Genomic DNA, 24,808 nt, shown 5'->3' with positions numbered 1-24,808 from the left:
CCACATTAGCTGACAACCACTTAAAAATCCTGGATATTTTCTGCAAAGAAACACATCAGTTGCACTTAAACAGATAGCACGATCACCTGGGCATTTGAATGTCAGTAACCTGGCACTGAGATAATTAAATATGTAGAAACTGATTAATGAAAAAAGAATACAAAATTGAGCTGTTTTAGTTTTCATTATCTAACCTGCATCTGTCATTTTTAAATAGTACCATTTACTAGGCCTGCAGACTATTACTAATCTGGAATACAACAATCACACTAATTCCACAAGACACATCATTTTCAGAAATAAATACAAAACAGTAGTAGATGCCTGAACAATTGCTAAAGCTGACATACCCTGAAGCAGTTTTCAAAAGTTCATGGTATGGCGGAATGCATACCATTATCCTCAGGTAAGATTTCACTTGAGAAACAAAGTACTTAGCTGGATCATAACCGAGATGGGGGTGTTTTCTCCGTAATGCTGGGCTTAGAACCTAAAGACAAGAATGTTCAGGTTGTTTGAAAAATGCATAATTGGCTATGTTGCACCATGAAGGTAGCAATAAGGACCCAAGGTAGCAGAAGGACATAACCAATTATCTGTGGTATTGTTCATGTTACCTTGGTTCTTACTTTTCCTATATTAGCACAAAGCAAGCACAAGAGCTGCCACCAAACACATCAGCACACACAAACACGACCATCACCGAAAACAATTATCTATGCACTACTTGGAGAGAAGTCATTTGTTTTCTATAGTTTTAATCGTTTTTACATTTGGAATGATGGCCCCTTCAGCCCTGGTTCTGGCAACATGCAATTTTAAATAGGTGCAGCATCTTTACATTTATATGTATTTTATGATTGAGGCCTGATGGGACTGTGATGTGAGAGGTTGGGCTTGGGCTACTACTACTTAGGGTAGTGATGGTTGGTACTGGCAAAGACCTTGAAGACTCCAGCCATCTGACGAGTCCTCCTTTTTATGGTTAGTTACTGTGACAGATTTATTAATCTGTTACTCTGCCAGCTATTGTTTTGTTGTCTCAGTTGATGCCCTCAAGTGATTTTTTGGGGTAGAGAAATGTCTGCCCAGCACCCATGGTAAGGACAGGCTTTTAGGGCATTGTTTGGCTTCTGTTTGCAGTAGTGGTTGGCCATAAGTTAAAATGCGTCTTTGCCATATTGAACTTAAATAGCATCTGTGTCATTATTGGGCAATAGCGTGTTTATTAATATAAACAATAAAGGTGATCAGCACCAGTAAGTGTAATGTGGAAATAAGAGCTACCAAGCACTATGGATATAACTAAATATCTGAAAAATGTGAAAAACAATATTGTGCCGAGCTAATAATCATACATATCTAATAAATCGAAACATATATAAGTGAGTCACATATATGAGCCTTCAAACAAATGAGGCATAGGAAATATCTACACAAAGACAAAAAAAGCAATATAGACAATAAAAAGTCTCAAGGAAAAAACAAAAGCAAACAATGGTGATTGTGCAGAAAAAATCCTTCAGATGATTTGCAGCCAATCTGCATATAACTCTCAGGTACGGATAATCACACAATGCAGGCAGACCTTCACCTCCACCCAGTGAGTGATGACAACAAGTGAGTGCTCATCTGGGGAGGTAGACCCACAGAGCTAGGTCAAATGCGCTTTTTCCCTTCTTAATGGGGAAGGGAAGCCCATGCACAGAAAAAGCAATAAGGTCTCCTCAGATCACAGGTACCAGTATAAATCCAGATGGAAAGAGAAAAAGGACAAGGACATAGTGCGTAACGTCCAATAAAATGCAATTTATTAAATAAAAAATGCGTACTAACAATGATATAAACAGTACAGGCATTGGGTATTGCTGGATTGCTTTTTTGTCTTTGTGTAGATGTTTATTAATATGCTTCTTAGTAGTTATCAAAAATGAAGGCAGTAGTTGCCAGTGCCAGGGCACAGGGACCAGTATCTTCTGACGCAGGGAAGTTTGGAAATGCAATTCTGACGCAGAAGAGGTGGCTATACAAATAATGGGCTACGTTTACTTGAGGGAGGGTTAGGGTTTCAGGGAGGGTGAGTGTTAGGGTTGTGGGGGGAAGGTGTGAGGGGTGTCCCAGGGTAGGGAAATACTCTACTCTGGTACTGTAGCTCCATGCCATGATAATCTGTGAACTAAAGGCCAGCATGGCAGGAAAAAAGGCATCATTACAGAATAGTGAAGTGAACTGCTATTTAGAGAAGGAATGAATGCAGGTTTTAGTTCTCATGCCTAAACGTATAGTTCTCTACCTTCTCCAAATTTATGACACAGTGGAGTGTGTGGATCCATTTCTCCTCCTCCACCGATCTCCAGCCCTTCCTCTGCGCTACTCCACCTTAGACGCCTTGCAGAACTTGTTTTTGTTCATTGGCCTCTTAGATGGGGATCTGCGCCCAGCCCTTCGCATCCACCCCTTTCTTGACCTTCCCCTCTTACTCTACTCATTCTTTTCCTGATCTTCTACCTAACTCTGTCCTCTAGTAGTTACTTGTAAGATTCCTAGTGATTCATGCAATTGGTTCACAGGAGATTTCTAGTACTGAAACGGCGGACCTGGCTCTCTTTGCTCCCCTACTTAGCAGAAGCCGATTAGTTCAATAGCATTTTCATGTATCTGGTCCAACAATATCGACTCTTGCTCAGCAATAGGTTTCTAGTGGCGCCTCACCTGGATCTTGGACACACACGTTTTGCTTTGATTTCATGTGAGCTACTATGTTACTGTTATAACTCTGTTCAGCCGGGCCCGTTGCAGAGAAAGATACTCCCCTGTGTATTGCATTGCCTTAATTGTTATATGCTGCTTTTATACCGGATTGTATGAATCTCCTGAAACTTCTAATAAAAATTGATTCAACCCTAAACGTATAGTTCTCAGTGTGGAACCAGAAGAGGTAGCAAGTAGACTTGTCTTCAAACTGATTCTTACCCTTGTATACACATAGAGAGGAATTTATTGAACAATCTGGAGCAGTTGCCTGTAGCAACCAATCAGCTTCTCTCTTTCATTTTCAAAGCTTAGCTGAACAAACTAAAGATAGAAGCTGATTGGTTGCTACGGGCAACTGCTCCAGATTCTGTCTGCTCCAATTTTGATAAAGTCTCCCCATAATAACTACATACTGTACTGTACTGTACAGTTAAGAATCAGTGGTGTAAAGATAGATCAACAAGTAGCAACTTCTCAAGCACCTACCTGCAGGAGATCATTCATTTCTTCAGTGGTGAATAAGGAATCGTACTCTCCACAGACCAACAGGCTGTTAATGACATCTAGACAATAGTCAGACTCAAGCTCATCCGCCTGTCAGGTATTTAAGACAGCACTGAATTACTATGAGAACAATATTAATATTTATATTACTTTTTGTACATATGTTTATCATGTGATGTAATCTACTACACGCTACAACAAAAAGAAATCCTAGTGGATCTTTATAGATTTCTTTGGTGTTTGTATTAACAGAGCCACTGTAGCAGGAAACATTTTGATATTCTAAAGTAAAGTATAAGATTACCTCATCTCTTTTCACGTTATTTGCCTAATATATGACTGTATGAAAACACATACTTGTATTGCCCTCTTCTGCACAAGTTAAATATTGCAGCTGCACTTTACTGTTGGAACAACTCTATATTGGCTTAGAATCTTAGATAGTAGCTTGAAGTAGCCAATAATGTACTGGCCTTTCATAAATGTACTTATATTTTTAGACCATACGTAATAGACAAATGGTTAAATGTACATGTCTGTAAAAGGTTACTTTAGGTTCTTGGTCTTTTATAAAATCTGAGGAATGGACAATGTTAACACTTGACAATGAAAATTTTGGTGCATGTGAAGACATTTACAACCGTATTCAATAAAGGGTCCTTATTGTTAAGTGCAGTGCATTACCGCTAATATGTGTGCAGGTTAAAAATGCAACCAGTCCATACCTTCCATCTTTCTGGGATGAGAAAGAGGGGCACCTTTTAACACAGAGCATGTAGGCAAAGGACACACTCCTGACATGCCACTAGTTACGTGGACCACAAAGAATAAATGCACAAAATACAGACTGGATGAAGGCACACGTTTTATTTTCTCTATAACATTTCCTATATTGTGGCTTTTGAAAATAGCAATTACAATCATTTAGAGCTTGGATGAAAGGTTTGGTTTAGTATAAAACATTTGGTAGTTAGATAGTGCTTTTTTATAGAGACTTTTACATCAAAAAGGACAACATGTATGGAAGAAGGGACCAAAGATTTTGTTCCAAATGAGGGACAGTTGGAATCTATGTCAAAATTGTGATACACACATCCCTGACACAATGCCTAGCCACCACTAGTGACACCACTAGTTCCTATTCCGGCTCTTCAGCATCCTATGATACTTTTGTGCTCACTGACAAATAAGTCAACAGTGTTATGATGCTGATTTATTTATCCATTGAGCATGAGGGTAGCACAGTAAGCTAAGAAGTGATGTGGTGATGCAATATGGCCAAGGTTTGTAAATCACATGCTTTACCTAACATTGACTATGTCTGCCTGGAGTTCTACTTTAAAATCCAACTCTTTACCCCTTTTTAGTGCATTAACAGGAATTTAGTAGTTAAGAATAGCTTTACTAATTGGTTCCACAAGTCAAGTATTATGAAATCATATGTCCACCTTACCCAAGCAAAGCGACACAGTCTCTGGCAGCCGGGCTATATATACAAGTTAATAAAATGCCTATTTTTCTCCTTTTTTATCATCTTAGTGCTGCAGCAAGGATTAAAATCTCTGTGGTGGAAGCACCTAGGAGCTCGCCCCAAAAAAACTGCCTAATGAACAGCCCCTCTCAAGGAGTGAGATATTTTGATTACAGCAAGCCGAGTTGGGCATGTTAGACTGCAGGAGAACTAGGTGAATGAGAGCCTCAGTCCAACATTCCTATGTGCTGACAGCTCAGGGTTTTTTCATCCTTACTGTAGCACTTGACTGGTAAAAAAAACAACCCATATTTATTACTGTTTATGCAGCTTGATTAATATATCAGGAAAGTTTAATTGTACTGTAGATGTTATTTAAACTAAGATCTCTGGATCTCTGGTAATAGTACAATAAAAAAAGGTGAGGCGGTCATTCATGGTAGGCCATTTACTGGAGGCATATGAATATCTGGGGCTGCATCATCAATGTATACTTTAGGTCTGATCATCAAATAAATGTAGACGTTTAACAGCACATTCAACTAGAAATCCCAGGGCCCCATGGCAAAATTTTGTATGGTGCCTGGGGCCCCCCAAACTGCCCCCGCACCAAGAAGAAGAAGAAAAGAGGGACTTACCTCCAGAACACGTTCCCATGCCTGCGCCGTCTCCTTCTCTTCAGCTCTGCTATGGTGGGCTCTGCAGGATCTCAGGTGGGCTGGTCAGGGTCCCTTTCCCTGCACACCTCTTACCTGTCAACCCCAAACTGCCCACTGCTGAGCCCTGACCTCCTCCACTGCCTGCCCCGACCTCCTCCTCCTCCACTGTCGCCACCAGATCCTGGTCTCCTCGGCCACCTCTGTTTCCACCACCGGGCCCCCACCTCCTCCTCCACCAAAGCCACCACCGCCGTGGGTCCCCGGCGTCCTCCTCGTTCACCGCTGCCACAGGGCCCTGGCCTCCTCCACCACCACCGCTACTGGGGCCCCGGCCTCCTCAACCTCAGCTGCTGAGCCCCAGCCTCCTGACTGGGCCTCCCTCTGCCCCCGGGCCCGCATGGGTTGCTATGGTGGTAGTTACGCCACTGAGCACATCCAACTGCTACATGGTTGTTATTGGCGCAAGGACAAAGACAGTTTGTGTTGCCCTAATGAAACCTGAGGAATCGCCAGTAATGATGCTTCGCACTGTTGTACTAAAAATTGCCAACATATCAAGAATACTCTGTGTCTCTTGCTCAAGGTACAGGTAACATAAGAAAATATGCAACTTCAAGGGTCTGATTATTGGCTACCACTTAAATACTGTAAATTCCTTTCTGTATGGGCAGCTTGACAGGAACATTAAAATGTTCTCAGTAGGATCTAGCCTATAATGAGTCACTTAGTTGTTCAAATATTTAAAAAAAGAGAACCGCTCAGAGAAATCATTAAACAATGACGTATTGTATCCACAGAACTTAACAAGATCACTATGTGTGACTAATAAGATAACAGCAGACAACCTAGTTGGCCTTTTACCTACGCCGTAATCAGAACCATGAATGCACACAGCATGCACTGATAATTACTATGGCAACAGAACACATTAATTTCTAGACACAAATCAGTCAATTGTTCTGCTCAAAGTAACTTCAAAAAGCATGACAATTAAGTAATCAGGGCAAATTGCAAATTGCCACTTGCCTGACATCATCAAATATGTTTTCCAATGAATTAAAAGACAGTACTTTCCAGGATGAAACACATGGAATGTAAAAGGATCTGACTAACTGTTTAGTGGATTAGACAGAACATGTGATGATCAAATAATTTTGATAGAAGTGTGATAGAAAAGATAAAACTGAATACATGCAATAAATGGAAACTCTTTCATATTTCAAATTCTTGATTTATCATTTAAACTAACACTCCAACCACAACTGTGCTTTAGGATGAGAAGATGATGCACAACATACCTGCTTAGTAATTCAGATGTTTATGCAGACTCTATTGCAATGTATCAGTACACATTACCTCTTTGTTGGTAATATGGTGATGTTCCTGTGTTAGAGGCTGACACATCCCACTACAGACTAGCTGCCTTGTATGAACTCATGATAGAAAATGATATAGTACAGGCTTCAGGAATTATGCTACAACTGCCTTACTATTGATCCTGTCAGGTCTATTCACTAAAGGGTGAAGAGTTTGGAGAAGGCAGGAGAAGTGAACAATCTAGGACAACATAGCTGAACTGGAAAGTGAGCCGAATTGGTGAACTTTTCCAGATCAACTATGTTGTCCTAGATTGTTCACTTCTCCTGCCATCTCCAAACTCTACACCCTTTAGTGAATAGACCTGTTTGAGTTTGTCTGTGTGCACTGTGCATGCCGTGGATTACTGACAACTCAAATAAAGTTATATTGATAAAAAATTCTGATTAGCACATCTGCAGTGTACTGGATAGAAATAGCAGCCCAATGGCCAGCTTCACTTGAACTAGAATTGCTCTGTAAAGAACAAGTAAACATTGCAGTGGTGTTGTTCAACGTATAGTTACCCCAAATAATCATTGCAGATTACATTTTTTATCAGTTTATAACAGTTAGAGAGGAGTTTTTTTTCTTGTGAGCTACTTCACCATTAAGCTCCAGGGCATGGTAAACTTACAGTTAACAGAATAGCTGTTGGTTTTCCTTCAACTGCAGAAATCTGGATGGCGGATTTCAGACTACTGACAAAGTTGTTGTGCCCAGATGTATCCACTACATGTAGAGGTATGTCAGCAACATAAAGGGCTAGCTTCACTAAAGTTGATAGGTGAGACCCAATACATCCCACCAACAATGCATTGCCACTGCAATTAGAAACATATATTAGCAGAAGGAATAACATTCAAACAAGCCATTACTGGGTTTAATGTACTAGTAAATTAGTGTTTGCCAGATATATGCAGCACCATGTGAATCTTTATTCAAAGTTCAAACATGTACAGTCCATACAACAGTTTCGGACCGGTAGCATCCATTATCAGGTAAGACAAGAATGCTTCTTTTCTATGATCAGTAAATCCAGAAATGTTAACAGCTACCATTAATGGCAAATCTTGAAATTTGATACTGCAAAACAGATGTCAAGAAACGTGGTAAGCAGTCCTCCATTAACTACCCAATTGATTACAAAAATATGAAATAGAATAATTAGTGAGGCACATTTTGAATGCTCAAAAACGTAATTACCCAACTGTAGGCATCCCGAACAGGAAATGTATGGATATTCTAAACATGGCATCTTGCATTTCTATAGTAAGAGAAGTTGCATCTTCATTGTTAAACTAGTCCTAGCCATCATCATCACGGATTCAATATTTCTAATTTGTAGCAGCTACAATATGTGTTGTGTGTATGTTTGTATTATTATTGCTGCAAATTTAATTACCAAATAATCTGAATATTATTCCTATTGACCAGCTCGAGACGCTGACTCGAGTATAAGCCGAGGGGGGCACTTTCCCGCACAAAAAATGGGCTGAAAAACTCGGCTTATACTCGAGTATATACGGTAGTAGTTAGTCACATTCAACTGAACTTGCAATGTAATGCTTCATGATTGACGCATTCAATTTGCTTTCTCAGTGCTAATGATTATCATGAACAAACCTCAACATTTATAGCCACACGGGTAACTCCTGGGTTTGTTCCTGATGATTATTAAAACTGAGGAAGCTTCATGGATGATTTGCTTGGTAGTGAAATGTCTTTAACATTACAGAGGAGGTCCAGATGGATATAACTAACTGGGTGACTACTGGGATAAATTAGCAACAGACACCTCCACAAAACCACCACTCAAAAAAGTACACTTGTCGTCAACAACTCCACTCTTAAACCTTCACTCTTTAACAATACTCTTGTAGGAATGAATATGTGTGGGATACCATGCTCCAGTCTAGTACAATACAGCTCACCCCTTCTCAGAAGAGAGTACTCTGTGTATACGGATTATCTGCAATACAGAATTCTCTGATAATTCAAGGTGCAGCTTTTGGTGCCCAAGTTCCTCATTGTAATGTTGTAAAGTGGTCTTCAAGAAACTTTGCACATCATCTAGTTTGGCAAGAGACTGAAGCAAAACCTGGAAGCAAACAAAGGTTGTAAAGCATCTGTTAAAAGTATAGAAACATGAATATGACAGTGATAATACATTTTTGTGCATGTATTACCTTGACACCTTTATTATCTGTGCTAGTATGGTGAGAAAACTTCATTTCTAGAGGAAATGTTGTAAATGTTCTTTGGTCCGAAGGCATTGAAATATCTGGAAAATACTGACCAAAAAAGGAACCATAAATAAATACACAAGATTGGAGCAGGATGAAATAAGGACAGCAGGGGAATGTCTGTGACCACTGCGTTGAAGCTTCTGTAAATTGCGCAAATGGAAAAAAACAACTTTTTCCGTATCCATCAACTGTAGTTTTACAGCTCATGTAGCGGGCATTACTGTCAGGGTTTTCTTCCTTGTCCAGTTGCTTGATCTAACTACTCCTTACTTAAAAAGTTCAGGAATATAAAGTTATAAGTAAAAAATTCAGAAAGTTTACTCGTTTACTCAGCCCCTAATACAGAAAGTGTAGTGTGACAATGTGCTTATGATCCTTAAAACAGCATACCTCTTTAATTTTTTGGGTCATTTCTGAGTCAAACCAGTTGATGTCGGCATGTCGACACAGCCTGTCTCGTATAACACGGTGAACTTCATGCTGCCAATATGCTGCAACAGTACTACGGTCTTCACGATCTTCACTGGACAGTCTTCGAAGAGACTACAACACAATAAAATGTGTGAAAATATATTATTATTAATTTCTAATTCTATAATTTTATTTCATAAGTAATTGTACAAAGTCTTCTTCTCGCTATAGGTAATAGCAGATCGTTGATGAAAAAAATAGTTTAGACTGTTTAGTGCAAGTTAGATCATTCTGTTATTTAAATTCTCACTAATGAATACTAGGCTTAGGCTACAAACACTAGTAAAGAATGTAAAGTACTAATACCACCTAGCACAATACATAGCACATCTGGGCAACATGTTAACGCATAAGAGCATGAAGAGGTTCGATGAGCTTATGTATCAACATATCACAGCAGGACAATTTATGAACTAAGCACAAGTAATATCAGACAGGATTATGACATCATCTCAGACATTTTGCATCCTAACTGTGACTGTTGCCTCAAAACACAAGACAATTCTAAATAACCAAATACATTCTAAATACAAATTAACTTAATGTTACCTGAAATACTTTGGTGATCTCTCGTAAAGAGAACCGGTAGTATTGTCTGCCTGGTGTAGGAGATGGTACCAACACTTTCTTCACAGACTCCAGAAGATGGCATGAAGCATTGACCAGGGATAGCTGAAGATCTTCTTGCAAGGTGAGGCCATCCTTGTCACCCATGTTTGCCTTCATTAAAAACACCAATTATGTGTTTTATATCACTGCAAGCCTTGTTAGCACAGAATGCAGGAAAACAGTAAATAAATTCAGCGATCATTGAGTAAACCCTGTTATTTGATGCCACAGTCTCTTCCACCCACTGAAGCCCCAGCATTTGATGATGGAATGTAAAGGGCTTAGTCCATGGGAATAGGGCGTTTTGGAGACAAGTTGAGGTGTTGACAGTTGCCTGCGCTTAAGATCAGTGAGGCTCCACAAGGACATAGGGATTGATCTGAAGACTTACAAAGGTAATTTGGGCACCAAAGGTGCCTGAGCTATAGTACTTCTGTTACCTAAAGGGCTCCTAATAAGCCAGGTTGAGTTTACTTTAATGCCTTTCCTTCAATCCAAGAAGCTACATTAGTAATGACACTTACTTCCAGTATAGAGAAGATCACTTGTTGGAGATGAGAGCCCTCAATATCCCGAAGATAAAATATGGAAAAGTGGCGCTAAAGTTAAAACAGACATGGATTAATGCAAATCTTTAGAAAATGCTTTAGAAAAGACATGCTGGAATGTTAATTGGCTCCTGTCTCAATTGCCCCTCGTATGTATGCATGTATGATAAAGACCTTAGATTGTAAGCTCCTTGATGGCAGGGACTGAAGTGAATGTGCACTGTGTAAAGTGCTGCATAAATTTTCAGCGCTATATAAATACCAATAATAAATTAATAAAATTCACAGGCACTGAGACATATCCCGATCTCTGCAGCTGTGGACCGGGATAATGTCTCAGTACCTGTGGTTGTCGCTGCGGCGCTGTCAGCTTCCTGGCGGGCTCGGCATGTGGAGCTGCGAACACGCCCGAGCCCATCACTATTCCTGAGGGGTGATTGCTTTGTACTTATAATAAGGTGAAGTAAACAAAAAAAAATCATAAGATCATAATCAAAAACTTTGCTACCTTAGTCAATATCAAACAGTCACTAATATCCATTTATCGATGGACAAGGAAGGAAATTCATCAATGTTATAACTAAGATTACCAGTAGCCGCTGAGCTGCCATTCTTTGTGTGTTGTTGGCATATTGGGGTACGGCCATCACAGCTCGGACCAGGAGTCCCTCCAGCGTCTGCCACTCAAAAGGTTTGTTCAATCTCACCAAAACTTTATTGTCAAGAATCATTCTTAGCAGCTGGAAGAGAATATAGGACTACATTTAGGACCTGGGCTTAACAGTATCTGTTACTACAGGAAAGCTTACAGTATCAAGTTTTACAAAGAAAGCTGATTCAAACACATCTAGCTACTAGATCTAAAAATTTGCTTTCTAACAGCCTCCATAACAAATACATTATAATGCAACTGCAGAAATATATTTTCTACAAAGCAGAATAAACAAATGCACTTGTAAGGGATCCTCACTACATGGTTCTCTATCATTTTGAAATCTATATGGTTGACAAGTAGAATTGTAATGTAGTGGTTTGGACAGCTGCTATTTCTCCTGAGCAATGCCTGTTGTCTACAGTACAAAGTGTACAGTCCCCTTTGGCATGTAGTGGAGGCATAATTATATGATAAGGTACAGCACCACATCTCAGAGGCATATACTGTACATGGGGTGCCCGTTGCCTTGGGGTAGGGGTCTGTAGTGTTGTTCTAATTAGACCCTGGTTTTCCAGATGGGTTGCCTGAAGCTGCAGGTGATAATTGTGGCAGAGTTACTACATATACTCATTCTCGAACTTCGTTAAAGTTACCTGTTACCCTTTCTATCTGCAGCTTGAAAGTGTTTGCTGTTTGCGGAAAAGTGATTTTTATATTTTAAACATACAGAGGGAAATTTATTAAAACTGAAGCAGACAGAATCTGGAGCAGTTGTGCATGGCAACCAATCAGCTTCTCTCTTTCATTTTCAAATCTTAACGGAACAAACTGAAGACAGAAGCTGATTGGTTGCCCTGGGCAACTGCTCCAGATTCTGTCTACTCTAGTTTTGATAAATTCCACTCTCAGTATGTTGCCTTTATATAACAGTATATTCTGTTACTTTAAGTTGAGATGTAGTACTGCTTTAATACTGGGCTGCAATAAAGCTGTTGATGCACTACAAGCACACATACTTGATGTTGAAAACCATCAAGATAGATCTTGGTTACACACTTGAGACTGGATTCATTTTGTAGTAAGGGAGCCGACACTACTGACATATTTTCTAAAGATGCAAACTCTGGGAAATCTTCTTTATCTTTATTTTAATGCATACTGAGTCCCTGATCCAAAAATATCATGCGGCCAGTGATTTGACTGACATCCACCCATCACGGCATTTTTATATTTGCATTTGTAAATCTTGCCAAGAGGGCTGAGGGCTCTTAAAGGAGAACTATGAGGTGAGTGCTTTTCATCGGGAGGTGAGCGAACACATACCGGCGTTCACTCACACTCTGCGGCGTTTTAGTATACCGCGAGCTACAGCTCCCGTTACCCTAAGGAGAACTATGGGGAAAAGCCTTAACCCCATAGTTCTCCTTTAAAGGGGGAACTAAGGCTGAATGCTCTGATGTTTTCAGAAAGTTATATACAGCACCCTCAAAGCTCCTCCCACCTGCCATGATCTGCCTTCATTGCACAAAGAAGAGCAGAGACCCAGAAAAGACGTCACTCTGTCTAAAATGAGCTATATAGTAAACACAGAAATCAAAAAATCATTAGCATGTTGTGTGTGAGAGAGGGGAGGGGGGGGGGTTCAGTAACAAAGGAGGATAAAGATGACAGCCCTGGAGCTTGAACTTTTAAGACAAGGAAGCAATGCCAACTCCTATATTTCTATGCTCATAGGTTCCTTTTAAAGGGAGATTGGAACTGGAATGAATGAGTAATGAATACCAAATGTTGAACACTGTTAGCCTTATAGAAAAATATTGAAATATTTATTGGTTTACCATTTAACTACTGATGTGCTAAATTACTAATAACTTATAATTATATTTACAGTCACAAAGTCTCCAAGTCATTTGTAAGATCAGTTTTGAAATATAAATACTTTACCTCATTACAAGACTGCACCTCATTTTCATCGGGTGTAGGGAGATTAAGATCATCAATGAACAGATGCAATGTTTTCCCATCTCTTGCACCATATATGAAGCCTGAAAACACAAATTGTTACATTTCACATTTAGTTTATAAAGTGGCATTATTTTTTAAATAAAATAACTGTTGCTAATAGCAGTCCAGGTATGTAAGATGATACATATAAATATATACACAGGGCGTTCAAAGGTCATAGAGATCCAGCTCATAGCCTGGGCAAAGTCTCTGTAAGGTTATATTAGTTTAGTTGATATCATCATGATGTCATTTCATTGATCCTGCAGTACCTTGCCTATGGACTATATTTTGCTCTAGAAGCTCTTGTAGTTCTTTCGCCTTTGAAGATCCTGAAAACACCATTCTTTTGAGCAATGTACGGGCTCGATCTGTAAATACAGAATGAGGCAGCTGTATAACACATTTAAAAGACACTTAACGAGGAAAAGGAATGATTGTCCCACAAGATCTTTCACATGCCTCGGGTAGAGATGAAGTCATTCATTAGCGCTGTCTTCCCACATCCCTGAGGTCCAGTTAACAAGACATGTTGCGATCCCATGCTGGCATATTCTAAGAAGGTGCGAACTATAATCTATTTAAAAAAAAATACATGAAAAAAACTCCTGTAAAATCTTCTACATATACTGATTTAACTGTGTCCCACAAAAGTAACATTATAAAGTAACACCTAAATACACAGATGCTGTACATATAAGGGAACAGCTGTACCTATTTTTTTGGATTTGTATTTCTGCCTATCCGGTCCGGAGATTTAAATAGTTCTATCACATTGCACAGTCGTATCTGGTAAGGCAGGATACCTGATTTTTCTCTGCTGCAGTTAAGTAACACTTAAAGGTTTTGTACCTTTCCCAGCCTTTCACTAAACAGTGAAAGGAGAAGCAGCAGACTGATTAGTTCATCTCTCTGCTATCTCCTCTTATCAGCATTCTCCTTGTTAGCACATGAGCAATGCAGCACAACTAACTGACTCCTTGTCATGTTTTTCCTTCTCCCATTCAGAGCTCTGCTGCACAGGGATTAGGAGGTTAATACCAGGTCAGATTCAGGTACTTACACTGCTTGCATTTAAAAAACAATATTTATTTATAGCCGTATTAATGAATACAGATCTGCAATGTTTGTGCTTTCATTTTTATCTGCCAGTAGTTCAGTTTGGATTGTTTTGACACCTTACTGGAAAAATTGCTATCCTGGGTATTTATATAAAAAGAAACAGAAAATAAACTATACAAACTGCCGCATGGGGTTTCTCAGCTGCCAATGGGATGTGCGGGATCCCTTGTGTGTTTCTGTGCTTTTAAGGAGGCCGGGCGTCCTCCTGACAAAGCTGCACCCAATTTGAAATCTTCTGCCCCCATGTGCTCCAAGATGGAGACTCTCATAGTTTAGAGTTAGGACCGCATTAAATTACACAATTGTGTTTGGCTAATTCACATACCTGTGTTTTTTCATTTGATACATGTTACATGCCTTTTAAATGCAGATAATTTATTTATATGGAGGATGTCCTTTCTGGAGACCACACAACAAATGTAGCAAGTATGATTTATTTAGACTACTACAGTAAGATACATAGATGTGAACCTGACTTGGCCTAATAAGAGCCAAAAGTAACAATGGTGCTGAAGTTCTAGTGTTCAATGAGGCTCTGCCATTAGACATGTGCAAGAAGGAAGCTTATTGCTTGGAGGGGGGGCCTTTCTATTGTTTTACTGTTCAAAGCCCATTTCGTGTGCACCTCACTGTATAACTGGTGACAAATTGTTGAGTGCGTTTGTCGTTTGTTTTGCTTGACCGATTTGGTGCAGCGCCGCATGGGGTTTCTCAGCTGCCGTTGGGATGTGCGGGATCCCTTGTGTGTTTCTGTGCTTTTAAGGAGGCCGGGCGTCCTCCTGACAAACCTGCACCCAATTTGAAATCTTCTGCCCCCATGTGCTCCAAGATGGAGACTCTCATAGTTTAGAGTTAGGACCGCACTATAAGAGGTGCCTTGGCGCGGCAGTGCGGCTTTCACATCCTCTGCAGAAGACGTGTATCCAAACCTCTGTTATTACCCTAGTGGTGAGACAAGTTGTTTTACATGCTGGTTTGTGAGTGTGCCATGATGCCTTTCTACTGTTTTACTATACAAACTGCCACACACTAGCAGATGCAAAAACATGGCACTTAAACCAAAGCTGGTGATATTTGGACAATTGGCAATGCCAGGTCTCATTGGTCATATTCTGACTGCCCATCAGTATGCCCAAAGCTTAAATGCACCACTTTAGAGCCAATCTACTTACTGTGTCTTGTGTTTCAACAAACACTTCTCCCATGATGTCTGTATTACCAACATATGTGATGTCAGGTAAGCGTGACTGCCATGTGTCCCACTCTCCTGACTCATCAAGATAATAGTCAAAGACAGAAATCTCTTGCTCATCATCTGGTAAACTGCAATCCAAAAACAAAACCAACTGCTTAGTTTCTTATATTTCCATACACTACCTTCAGAGCAGAATAAAAAAGAAATATGACCAAAAACTTTCCTTATGGTTATATTTACATTTAACTCACAACAACCAGGATATCACAATTATAATAATAAATTGGATAAACATGATCAGAAAAGTCATAATAATTGTAAGAATCATATTACAATATCTGAAAGGGTATAAAAATGTGATACGTTGCTTAACTCAAGAGATAAAGTAACAGAAATATTTAAGCAGTTTGAATTAAATTACACAATTGTTTGGCTAATTCACATACCTGTGTTTTTTCATTTGATACATGTTACATGCCTTTTAAATGCAGATAATTTATTTATATGGAGGATGTCCTTTCTGGAGACCACACAACAAATGTAGCAAGTATGATTTATTTAGACTACTACAGTAAGATACATAGATGTGAACCTGACTTGGCCTAATAAGAGCCAAAAGTAACAATGGTGCTGAAGTTCTAGTGTTCAATGAGGCTCTGCCATTAGACATGTCCAAGAAGGAAGCTTATTGCTTGGAGGGGGGGCTTAATTACAGTTTAGAAGACTAGATGCTGTGTGCCAAGAAGAGGTAGAGCATTAAATTCATCATGGAGAGGGAGGTCCTACGTAAATCTAAAGAGGCTCCACACGGACACAGGGATTGATATGAAGGCTAACACAAGTACTTACTGGCACCACAAGGCACTGTTGCTATCTGAAGGCCCGTGTCAATGGGCTTTGGAGTTGTGTTGTTAATTAAATGCAGCTTTGACATCAGTTTGAGATGCCTCTGAGATAATTCAAAATTTATTGGCAGGTGCATTTGACCTGCAGTTGACTCCCTTCTGACCTTCAAGCTGATTTTTCATTCACATTGACTTGTATGGGCAAAGAAGCAGTTCTGACTTGAACAAAAGCATGGTGGCAGAGGCCCTTAGACACTTATTTTAGGCCAAATCATGTTCACTTAAAACCTCTTTACAGTAATCCAGCTTTTTACATATTTGGTGTCCAAAATGAAAGCTCCGGCAGGCCTCAAGCACATAGAATATAGTCCAGACTCCTAGGATATGTTAATACACTATATAACTATGCCGCTTGCCAACCATCTGAAACCAGACACAGTTCAGATGTGCAGACTATCCCTTAGCAGAGCATAGAAGCAGTAGACATATTCATTATTTGCTGAAACCTGATAATACTGTGTAATAACCTTTAATAAATTAATATCAAAAGTCATGCACGGGAAAAACAGCCACTTACACTGATGTGTAGACCTTTAGCAACTCACTGAACCTCTTCCTTTCTGAAGTTTCAATGAGTGTGCCAACTGACCAAATAAGACAGAAGACAAAAAGCCTCTCAATATGCAGCTGTCCTCCGATACTCTGAGCCTTGTCATTCAACATGACCGTCAGTAGGTTCGTGCATGAACAGAAAAGGCCAACTTCTGTGACTGGAACAACCGGCCTTAAGAAAAAGACATTATAAAAATGTAAACTTCAGATTAATATTGTTTCAAAGCTAGCACAGAATTATACCACTACTGATAGAAGCAGATAAATCAGATACAGCAAAACTGATTCTGATGAAAGTGGTATTATCACTTGTCCATATTGGTAAACAGTGTTTTATGGTCACCATCATATCTAGATAATTTTACTTTAGTCTTTAAAGAAGTGTAATCATTAATGAGATAAGGTCAGGCTCCTTAGTCGAAGGATGCAGGAAATGAGAACCTCTCAGTGTTTCTAAAGCTGGCCATACACTGCTCTATATTTTTGTTCAGCCTGCGGGCTGAATAAAAAAAAAAGCAGATTCCTCAATCAACGCTATGTGCGTGTTGATCATGGAATCCCCGCTGTCTATTTTGTATGCTGACAGCAGCCGCCGGCTGCTGTCAGAATACCCAGACTCAGCTGGCAGCTTTTTGGCTCTGTATATACAAAGATTTTCCAACCGGTTCCATCGATCAGCTGGTTGAGGGATGCCAGCCGAAAGGGTGACGAAATTTGCACAGTGTATGGTCACCTTAAACAACAATAAGATTCATAATATAAAGTACTTTTATGTGGCAAAAGATAAGTAATTATAAAATCAGTTTAGTAAATGAAATGATCGAGTTCATAGTATACAGTGTATATGTAACATATACTCTATGGCAAATGTGCTCCAGAGAAAAAAGAATAAAAAAGATTACAAATATGCAAAACTGTATTTACACCAATTTATAAAATAATGTGTGTATAAGCCATGATCAAAATATTGTTTTTCTTGTTAATTTTATCAATCGAAAGACAGAAGCATTTCAACTATCATATGATAGAGAATATAATATGTATGATATGACTCTCAGCATGAAAATGAAAATAGATCCAGAAATATGAAAATGTTACATAAGGAATGTAAACCTGTACTTTTTATGAAAAGCTACTGTATATGATATACTATATATAGGAAATAAATCATTACTACAGTAACACTAATGCAAAAATAGCACAGATTAAGCATTGTCAAGTAATTGCTGTATGACTACTACGCTATTGTGACAGATTGTGTAGTTGTAAGTTGGTTGTTTTAGAACATGCTTGTGCTATAAACGGGAAATTCAGCCTTAGCTTCTTAAGTGTGATGCCATAATAAAGACATTACTTGGTATCATAGAGAATAAGATTGAACACTGGATCCAAAGTCCTATAGAAGGCTTTTGACAGAACCTAAAATGAAAAAACAAAACAGAAAGGCATGTTTGTAAACTTCTATGTGATGAAATTTAATAAAAAAATATGTTAACCATAATTACATGAACTGAAGGTGATCACATTATTTAGGTAAGAATCATGTAGCTGATGACATTAAACATTCAGATGGTAACTAATGGTTTTAATAAGTTACTGCTTTGACAAAAAGAAGTATACTGTATTTCAAATGAGACAACATTTTCACATATCACAAAGTCATCCAAATGAGCATCCATGTACTGTATGTGGATATCTATATATTGCTACAATTGAAGAGCAGCCAGCAAAGTCTGAATTTGGTGTGATGGTTATTAGGCAAGCCTATAGAGGCATGAAGGAACTAGGCATATTTTGTCTAGAATATCTTGTGTGTAAATGTATGCATACATTTATACTTACTGCATTTTCTTGTTGGTTTCTCCCATCCAGCCAAATTTTAGATAGAGGTCTCCAACCAAGAGCATCTCCCTCTATATACAAAATTCCCTGTTATAAAAACAAAATTAATTTCTATATAAATGCTTTTCCGTCATGCATTTGTTTTCTTTGATATTTCCTTTAAATTCATGTTATATCTTGAAAGTTTATGAACTGAAGGTGATCACATTATTTAGGTAAGAATCATGTAGCTGATGACATTAAAAGTAAAACTGGAATTTATAGTATTTTAACTTTATTCTATTAATTGTATTCTATTAGTTAACATTCCATGAAAAAAAAAATGATTTCAAACTTTTGAACACACGGGGCTGTATGCTATGTCGATGGGGCCCTAAACCAGTGGTGGTAAACTTAGTACATATAGGAGGCCTCAAGTGCCATCCTTCACATGACAGAAGGAACACACAGCTAAGTAGAAAAAAATATATATCCTGTTGTTGCATCAATGCATGGTACAATGAGGGAAATTTTGCAAAACAGCTTTATTGCAGCCCAGTATTAAAGCAGTACTACATCTCAACTTAAAGTAACAGAATATACTGTTATATAAAGGCAACATACTGAGAGTGGAATTTATCAAAACTGGAGCAGACAGAATCTGGAGCAGTTTTCCAGGGCAACCAATCAGCTTCTCTCTTCAGTTTGTTAAGTTAAGATTTGAAAATGAAAAAGAAAAGCTGATTGGTTGCTGCTACAAATTTTGTCTGCTCCAGTTATGATAAATTCCCCTCAGTGTGTTTTACTGTACGTTAACACAATGCACAGTTACATGTGCAATGCTGTGCATGTGTTGCGGTGCCATTCATTCTGAAAGGCACCCCCAATGCACCATGACAGTACTTGACAATGCACTGCAGCACACCACAATGCACATGCCATGTGTTGCATTAAAGAAGTCATGTGCAAGGGCTCTGCGCCTCCCAGAGATCCGCACATCGGTGCTCCTTCATAAAAAAACAAGTGTTTTTTCTCCTGTGAAATTCCGCCTGTTGCAATATATTTATATAGCAGCCAAGCATGTGATTGTGTGTCCCTGGAGAGCCCCCACTCTTTCATATTCTCGTTTTCTTGATAATATGTCCCATGCATTGTTTTTTGACAAACTGACTGCCCGTCAGGAGGACACGCTTCCTAGATATGAGGCAGCGTGGACTCCCTGGTATTGAGTATTTTTTTCCCCTCAGGATTCCAACGGTCTTCTCTAACTATATAGTTAAGCCGCTAGGGTGTGGTCTGGGGGATATCAGGGGCTGTCCTTTTTCTTGCTCTGCTCTACCTTTCTCCTTGCTTCATTTTCCCTGTTCCCCTTTTACGAGTGCCTAGGTCTTCACCAGGATAGATGTGCAGACCATTTAATTTGAAAACTGTTTACTGCATGTTGTTTGTTCTGCACCCTTGCAGATTGCAATGTGCCCTTAGTAATATTAGGGTGCGAAACGGAAAAATTAACCATTGTCACACATACTTGGATTACTTTTCTTTTTGTTAAGTGCATATCTCTGTAATATTGCTGATGACTGCACCTTTTTTTTTCCTTTCTCTTTATTTTATTACATTTCTTTATGTATGATTGCTATTTTACATTTAGAAATTTATGTTTGAAAATGTAATAAAAAATGTAATAAACATAAAAAAGAAGTCATGTGCAATTTTAATTGCCTTTCAGCCAGTGAGCAGGTATGGACTGCCAGCCTGCACATTGCTTGCCTTTGTTTATACTTTAACTATGCCGGTGTTGGTATGTTTCTAGCACAGCATTTCTCAGTCATGGCCCCCTTTAAAAGCATGCAAATTTTTCAGGCAACTCACTCTAAAATGTCAATTATATTATAAGGGGATCCCGTGCAAGAATGCACAAAAAGTGGTTTTCCCCTTTCACATTGAAGTGCCTCCTTCAAATCAAGATTACTCCCCTTCACATCAGAGTCACCCCTTGCATCAAAAGCCTACCTTCACATCAAGAGCTACCCTTTCACATCAGAAGCCCCTTTCATATCTGAGTCCCTCCCCTTTCACATAAGAGTTCCCCCTTTACATGAGTAGCCTCCTTCATATCAGTCTTCATTCCCCCTTCACATCACAGTTCCATACCACAAAATTTTGAGGCACCCCTGAGGAAGCCGGAAGGCATACCAGGGTACCACGGCACCCTGGGTGAGAAACGCTAGTCTAGCAATCAAGAGCTGTTACCTACCAGCTACCGAGTAAGCTGCACAGAAGGGGTGCGGGGTGGGTCGGTGTTCTACATGCGGCCCCCTGCACGCGTGATGGGTACCAAGTATCACTAAGCTATTGAATGATCATTTTAATACACACAAATTGTGAGGTAGAGGGCAACATGGTGTTTATTATTTGCACTGATTACTGCTTGGACCAAGATGAAGGTGTGGTAGTCCCCTAAAACATGGCCTGAAAATGTAAATGTTAGAGCAAATAATAAAGTATTATGGACAGTAGTCAACAGTGTTGTAACAAGTCCACTAATACTGCAACAATCACCTTACGCATGAGGTAGAAACGAAAGAGAGGAACAAAAAGGGAAAATTGTAAAGAAACTGACCACAATTTTGCTGGCTGTAAAAAAAAAAATAGCTTTTTATGGAATATTGTTAAGAGAGAACACCCATGGACTAGATATGCTGTCTATGTATAAGTTCTTGTTTGAGGTAAAATACTGGGAAAGTAACAGCAATTGTAATTACTCACAGTTTTTGAGAGTGTTGCTGGGGAAGCCATTTGCAAATCAGTTGTTTCAAATATCAACTTCAGATTTTCAGAGAGATTCAGATGGTCACCATTACTGAGCTGCAACATCTAAGAACAATTAACTAAGTAACTAGGATTGATATGAAATGGCAGAATATAGCCCACTGCATACAATATGAACAAATACTTACCAAGATGTTGGTACATTCCTAAGTCTACTTTTTTACATACAACAAAGAATCTGTTATACCCCAATACCATAATTTAGAATCAGCAAAATGCATGATTACAGTTATGCCACTGGAAAAACATAAAAACGGTGCGCCTACTAGGCGGTAAAGCCACTGGGTTTGGCCAACTTAAAGGAAATATGGGGGCTACTATTGGTGACTGTCTGCAGAAAATGTTGTCGCCTAGATGTCTTTGGCTTTAGGTACTTTAACTCTGTAACTAGCAAGCGGTTACAAGATTCTGTATGAAGTCGCAAATTCTGATCTGCATGCTTGCTGTTGGTCAATGATTCAAAAAGTACTCAAGTTGCTGGATCTGCCACCAGGCATTTTCAGAAGAAGTTAGTAATAGCAATCTCTCTACAGGTTTTCTTTTTTTTTTACTTTTTTTTTTTTTAATAGAGTAGTGAACTATTTTTTTTCTGTTTGGTATGTGTCCCCACTGATGAGATTCACACTTGCCCTAATAACCATTGTCTCCAGGAGTGAGAGGGAAACAAATGGAACAAGATCAAAGGAGACACTTGGATGCCGATTTATAAATGTTCCGCCAAGCCGTAGGCTTGCACGGCACTCCTGCCCCTAGATGGAACAGAGGAGCATAGGAATTATGCACCTTGTGGTGACAACTGTCTATGAAAAAAATTCCCTTATTTTGTAGAGTTTTCCTTCTGCCTCCAGATGTGTCTAGAGCAGTGGTTTTCAACCTGTGTAACCTCAAGACCCATATTTGTCCTTGGTCATAAAGTCAAGACCCAAGTCGCACCACACGGGAACACACAATGTTGCGGTACCGTGCATTATGGTGTGGCTGATCAAACTGTGGGCGGGAGGTGGTTTGGGGGTCCCATTCAAATGAAGGAAACCGCAACGCACCTCCCACACCAGAATGCACGGTAGGTGCGATTGCTTGGTACAGTGCGTTAATCGCATGGGACTGTGTGATTAACACACTGCACCAGTGTGAATGGGCTGTCAAAAACACTGACAGACACACACTCACAGACATTCTCTCACACACTCCCACAAGATCCACCCAGTCTCCCTACATTACGAGAACTGGAGTGGATCCTCAGACTGCGGTCCAGTGGTGAACTGCTGTGTTTTGACGGAGCTCCATCCATATGTGCAATGTTTGTATAGCTCCCTTGTGCACATTGTAGAGGTGCTGTGAGCCAGAATGTGAGCCAGGCACTTCTAAAAGGCGCGCAAGGGAGTTGTAATCAATGTACCTATGGATGAAGCTCCCTCGTGGCCATACCTTAGCCCACCCCACCTCAAACTGACACTCGGCAGCATATTTTCAATGGCTGCTTGGTGAGAGAACTGACAGTGCTGCTCTAGGTGGAGGCTGAGGAGCTTCTCACCTAGCGCAGTGGAAAGCATGCATTGACTCACTGAACACAGGGTTGTGACCCACCAGTTGAGAACCACAGATCTAGAGTATAAGAAGTGAAGGGAAATCTTCCCGGTGGAAGATTGCAAAAAAAATAACCTGACAGGGGTTTTAACCCTTTCCCTACTCTTTTCAAAACTAAATAAAGCTTTGAGTTTAGATAATATAATTATCGCCATTACAATAGTTTTTTTTCCACCATTTGACTGTTATTTTTAGCTCTCAGTAGTCCTGATTGCTGAAAATAATGGTTAATATGGGGCAAATAATAATTAACAGCTTAGTGAATTGAGCCTCTTGCTCTGTAAACTAATACATTTTAGTGACACACACTATGTTACCTTTTCTGGTCCTAGAACACTGTTAAAGTTGTCAGCCCAGCTGCAGGTCAGATGTCCATCAAACCATAGCCATGTATTGCAGTGATTCTAGAAGTGTAAAAGTGAATTAATACTTTACATAATTTGTATCATACTTCTATAAATTAGTGGCAACATAGCCAGTAGTATTTAGTCACATTAAACTGGAATTATTCTGTAATGTTGACAACATTGTGTAGCTTATAAAAGCCAATTCTTCAGTTCTAATTGGACTTCAGGTCCATGTTAATAATCTGATCAGGGTAGGATAAAAAAAGCAGACTATATGAAGCGAACAGAGACTGCCTGGGCTAGTGTAATATTTACTTATTTTACGGATCACTCAGTGTAAAACCTATAGAAATTGTTGAATGGGTTAGTCCACCCTAAACTGGCATTTAGTTGTTTTAGATGCTGCAGTTGCTGGAAACAACATTTTCTAATTCATCTGGTGAGATATCTGCACTTGCATTCTTGGGTCTTGCGTTCTATAACCATTATGTGGGGGGGGTTCCACATATCATGTTGGATTTTACATTGTATTTTACGTTAAGGAGAATGCAACAGAGGTGGTGGAACACTGAGGTGGGCAGGGTCACCAAAAGCAGAAAAAAACATCTTGCTGTTGGAGTATCCAAAACATCTAAGGAACCAGGGAGTGACTAAGTCTACCAGCATCTACATTTAACTAAATGATCATTTTTGCATGAACTGTCCCTTTAATAGTACTTATTTAGCTTCAGGCACATTTGCTTATTGTTTTTGCATTTAACGAATAACCTATTACCCGGATTGCCTTCTTCCACACATATGTGACAACTCCATCCTGCCACATGTGTGATGCATTCTGGCCACCAAACATCAGAGTTCTGTTATCCACACTCAGAGGGTTGATTTTCACAATTTTATGGGATGGCTTCTCACTAGAGACTTGGATATGATTGAGAGCTTGTATAAGGGTACTAATGCAAGAACTTTTTCCAGATGCTGGTGGACCTGCTACTATCACACCTAAGAATAAAAAAATTTAATGAAAATTGTGCTAGCCATGCAAAACTAAATATTGCTACAAACGAAATAAACAATAGATTTTAACAGCTCCTTGTTCTCAGTATTCAATAGAATTTAGACCCCTGGTGCATAATCTGTGGTCTTCTGGAACCTTTGATCGGTCACCAG

General features: G+C 39.4%; 1 protein-coding gene across 1 annotated transcript in view; it reads right to left on the bottom strand.

The window, feature by feature from the left end:
* Window positions 1-5,664: 5,664 nt before the first annotated feature.
* Window positions 5,665-24,808, bottom strand: part of LOC108798581 (dynein gamma chain, flagellar outer arm-like) — a 113,473-nt gene continuing 94,329 nt past the window's right edge. The window contains exons 48-63 of the mRNA XM_018570340.1: window positions 24,417-24,640; window positions 23,612-23,698; window positions 18,897-18,983; window positions 18,409-18,473; window positions 17,020-17,226; window positions 15,575-15,725; window positions 13,743-13,857; window positions 13,553-13,651; window positions 13,221-13,321; window positions 11,212-11,361; window positions 10,598-10,672; window positions 10,014-10,184; window positions 9,384-9,536; window positions 8,679-8,845; window positions 7,382-7,568; window positions 5,665-5,793 (exon numbers count right to left, since the gene is read on the bottom strand). Of these exons, the coding sequence (XP_018425842.1) occupies window positions 5,665-5,793; window positions 7,382-7,568; window positions 8,679-8,845; window positions 9,384-9,536; window positions 10,014-10,184; window positions 10,598-10,672; window positions 11,212-11,361; window positions 13,221-13,321; window positions 13,553-13,651; window positions 13,743-13,857; window positions 15,575-15,725; window positions 17,020-17,226; window positions 18,409-18,473; window positions 18,897-18,983; window positions 23,612-23,698; window positions 24,417-24,640 (2,168 nt within the window). The remainder of the gene's footprint in view (window positions 5,794-7,381; window positions 7,569-8,678; window positions 8,846-9,383; window positions 9,537-10,013; window positions 10,185-10,597; window positions 10,673-11,211; window positions 11,362-13,220; window positions 13,322-13,552; window positions 13,652-13,742; window positions 13,858-15,574; window positions 15,726-17,019; window positions 17,227-18,408; window positions 18,474-18,896; window positions 18,984-23,611; window positions 23,699-24,416; window positions 24,641-24,808) is intronic.

Source organism: Nanorana parkeri, unplaced genomic scaffold, assembly GCF_000935625.1.
Source record: "Nanorana parkeri isolate BGI_ZX_2015 unplaced genomic scaffold, ASM93562v1 scaffold1511, whole genome shotgun sequence".
NCBI lineage: Eukaryota > Metazoa > Chordata > Amphibia > Anura > Dicroglossidae > Nanorana > Nanorana parkeri.
The sequence above is the reverse complement of the archived record's forward strand: the minus strand, read 5'-3'. Positions and strand labels throughout refer to the sequence as shown.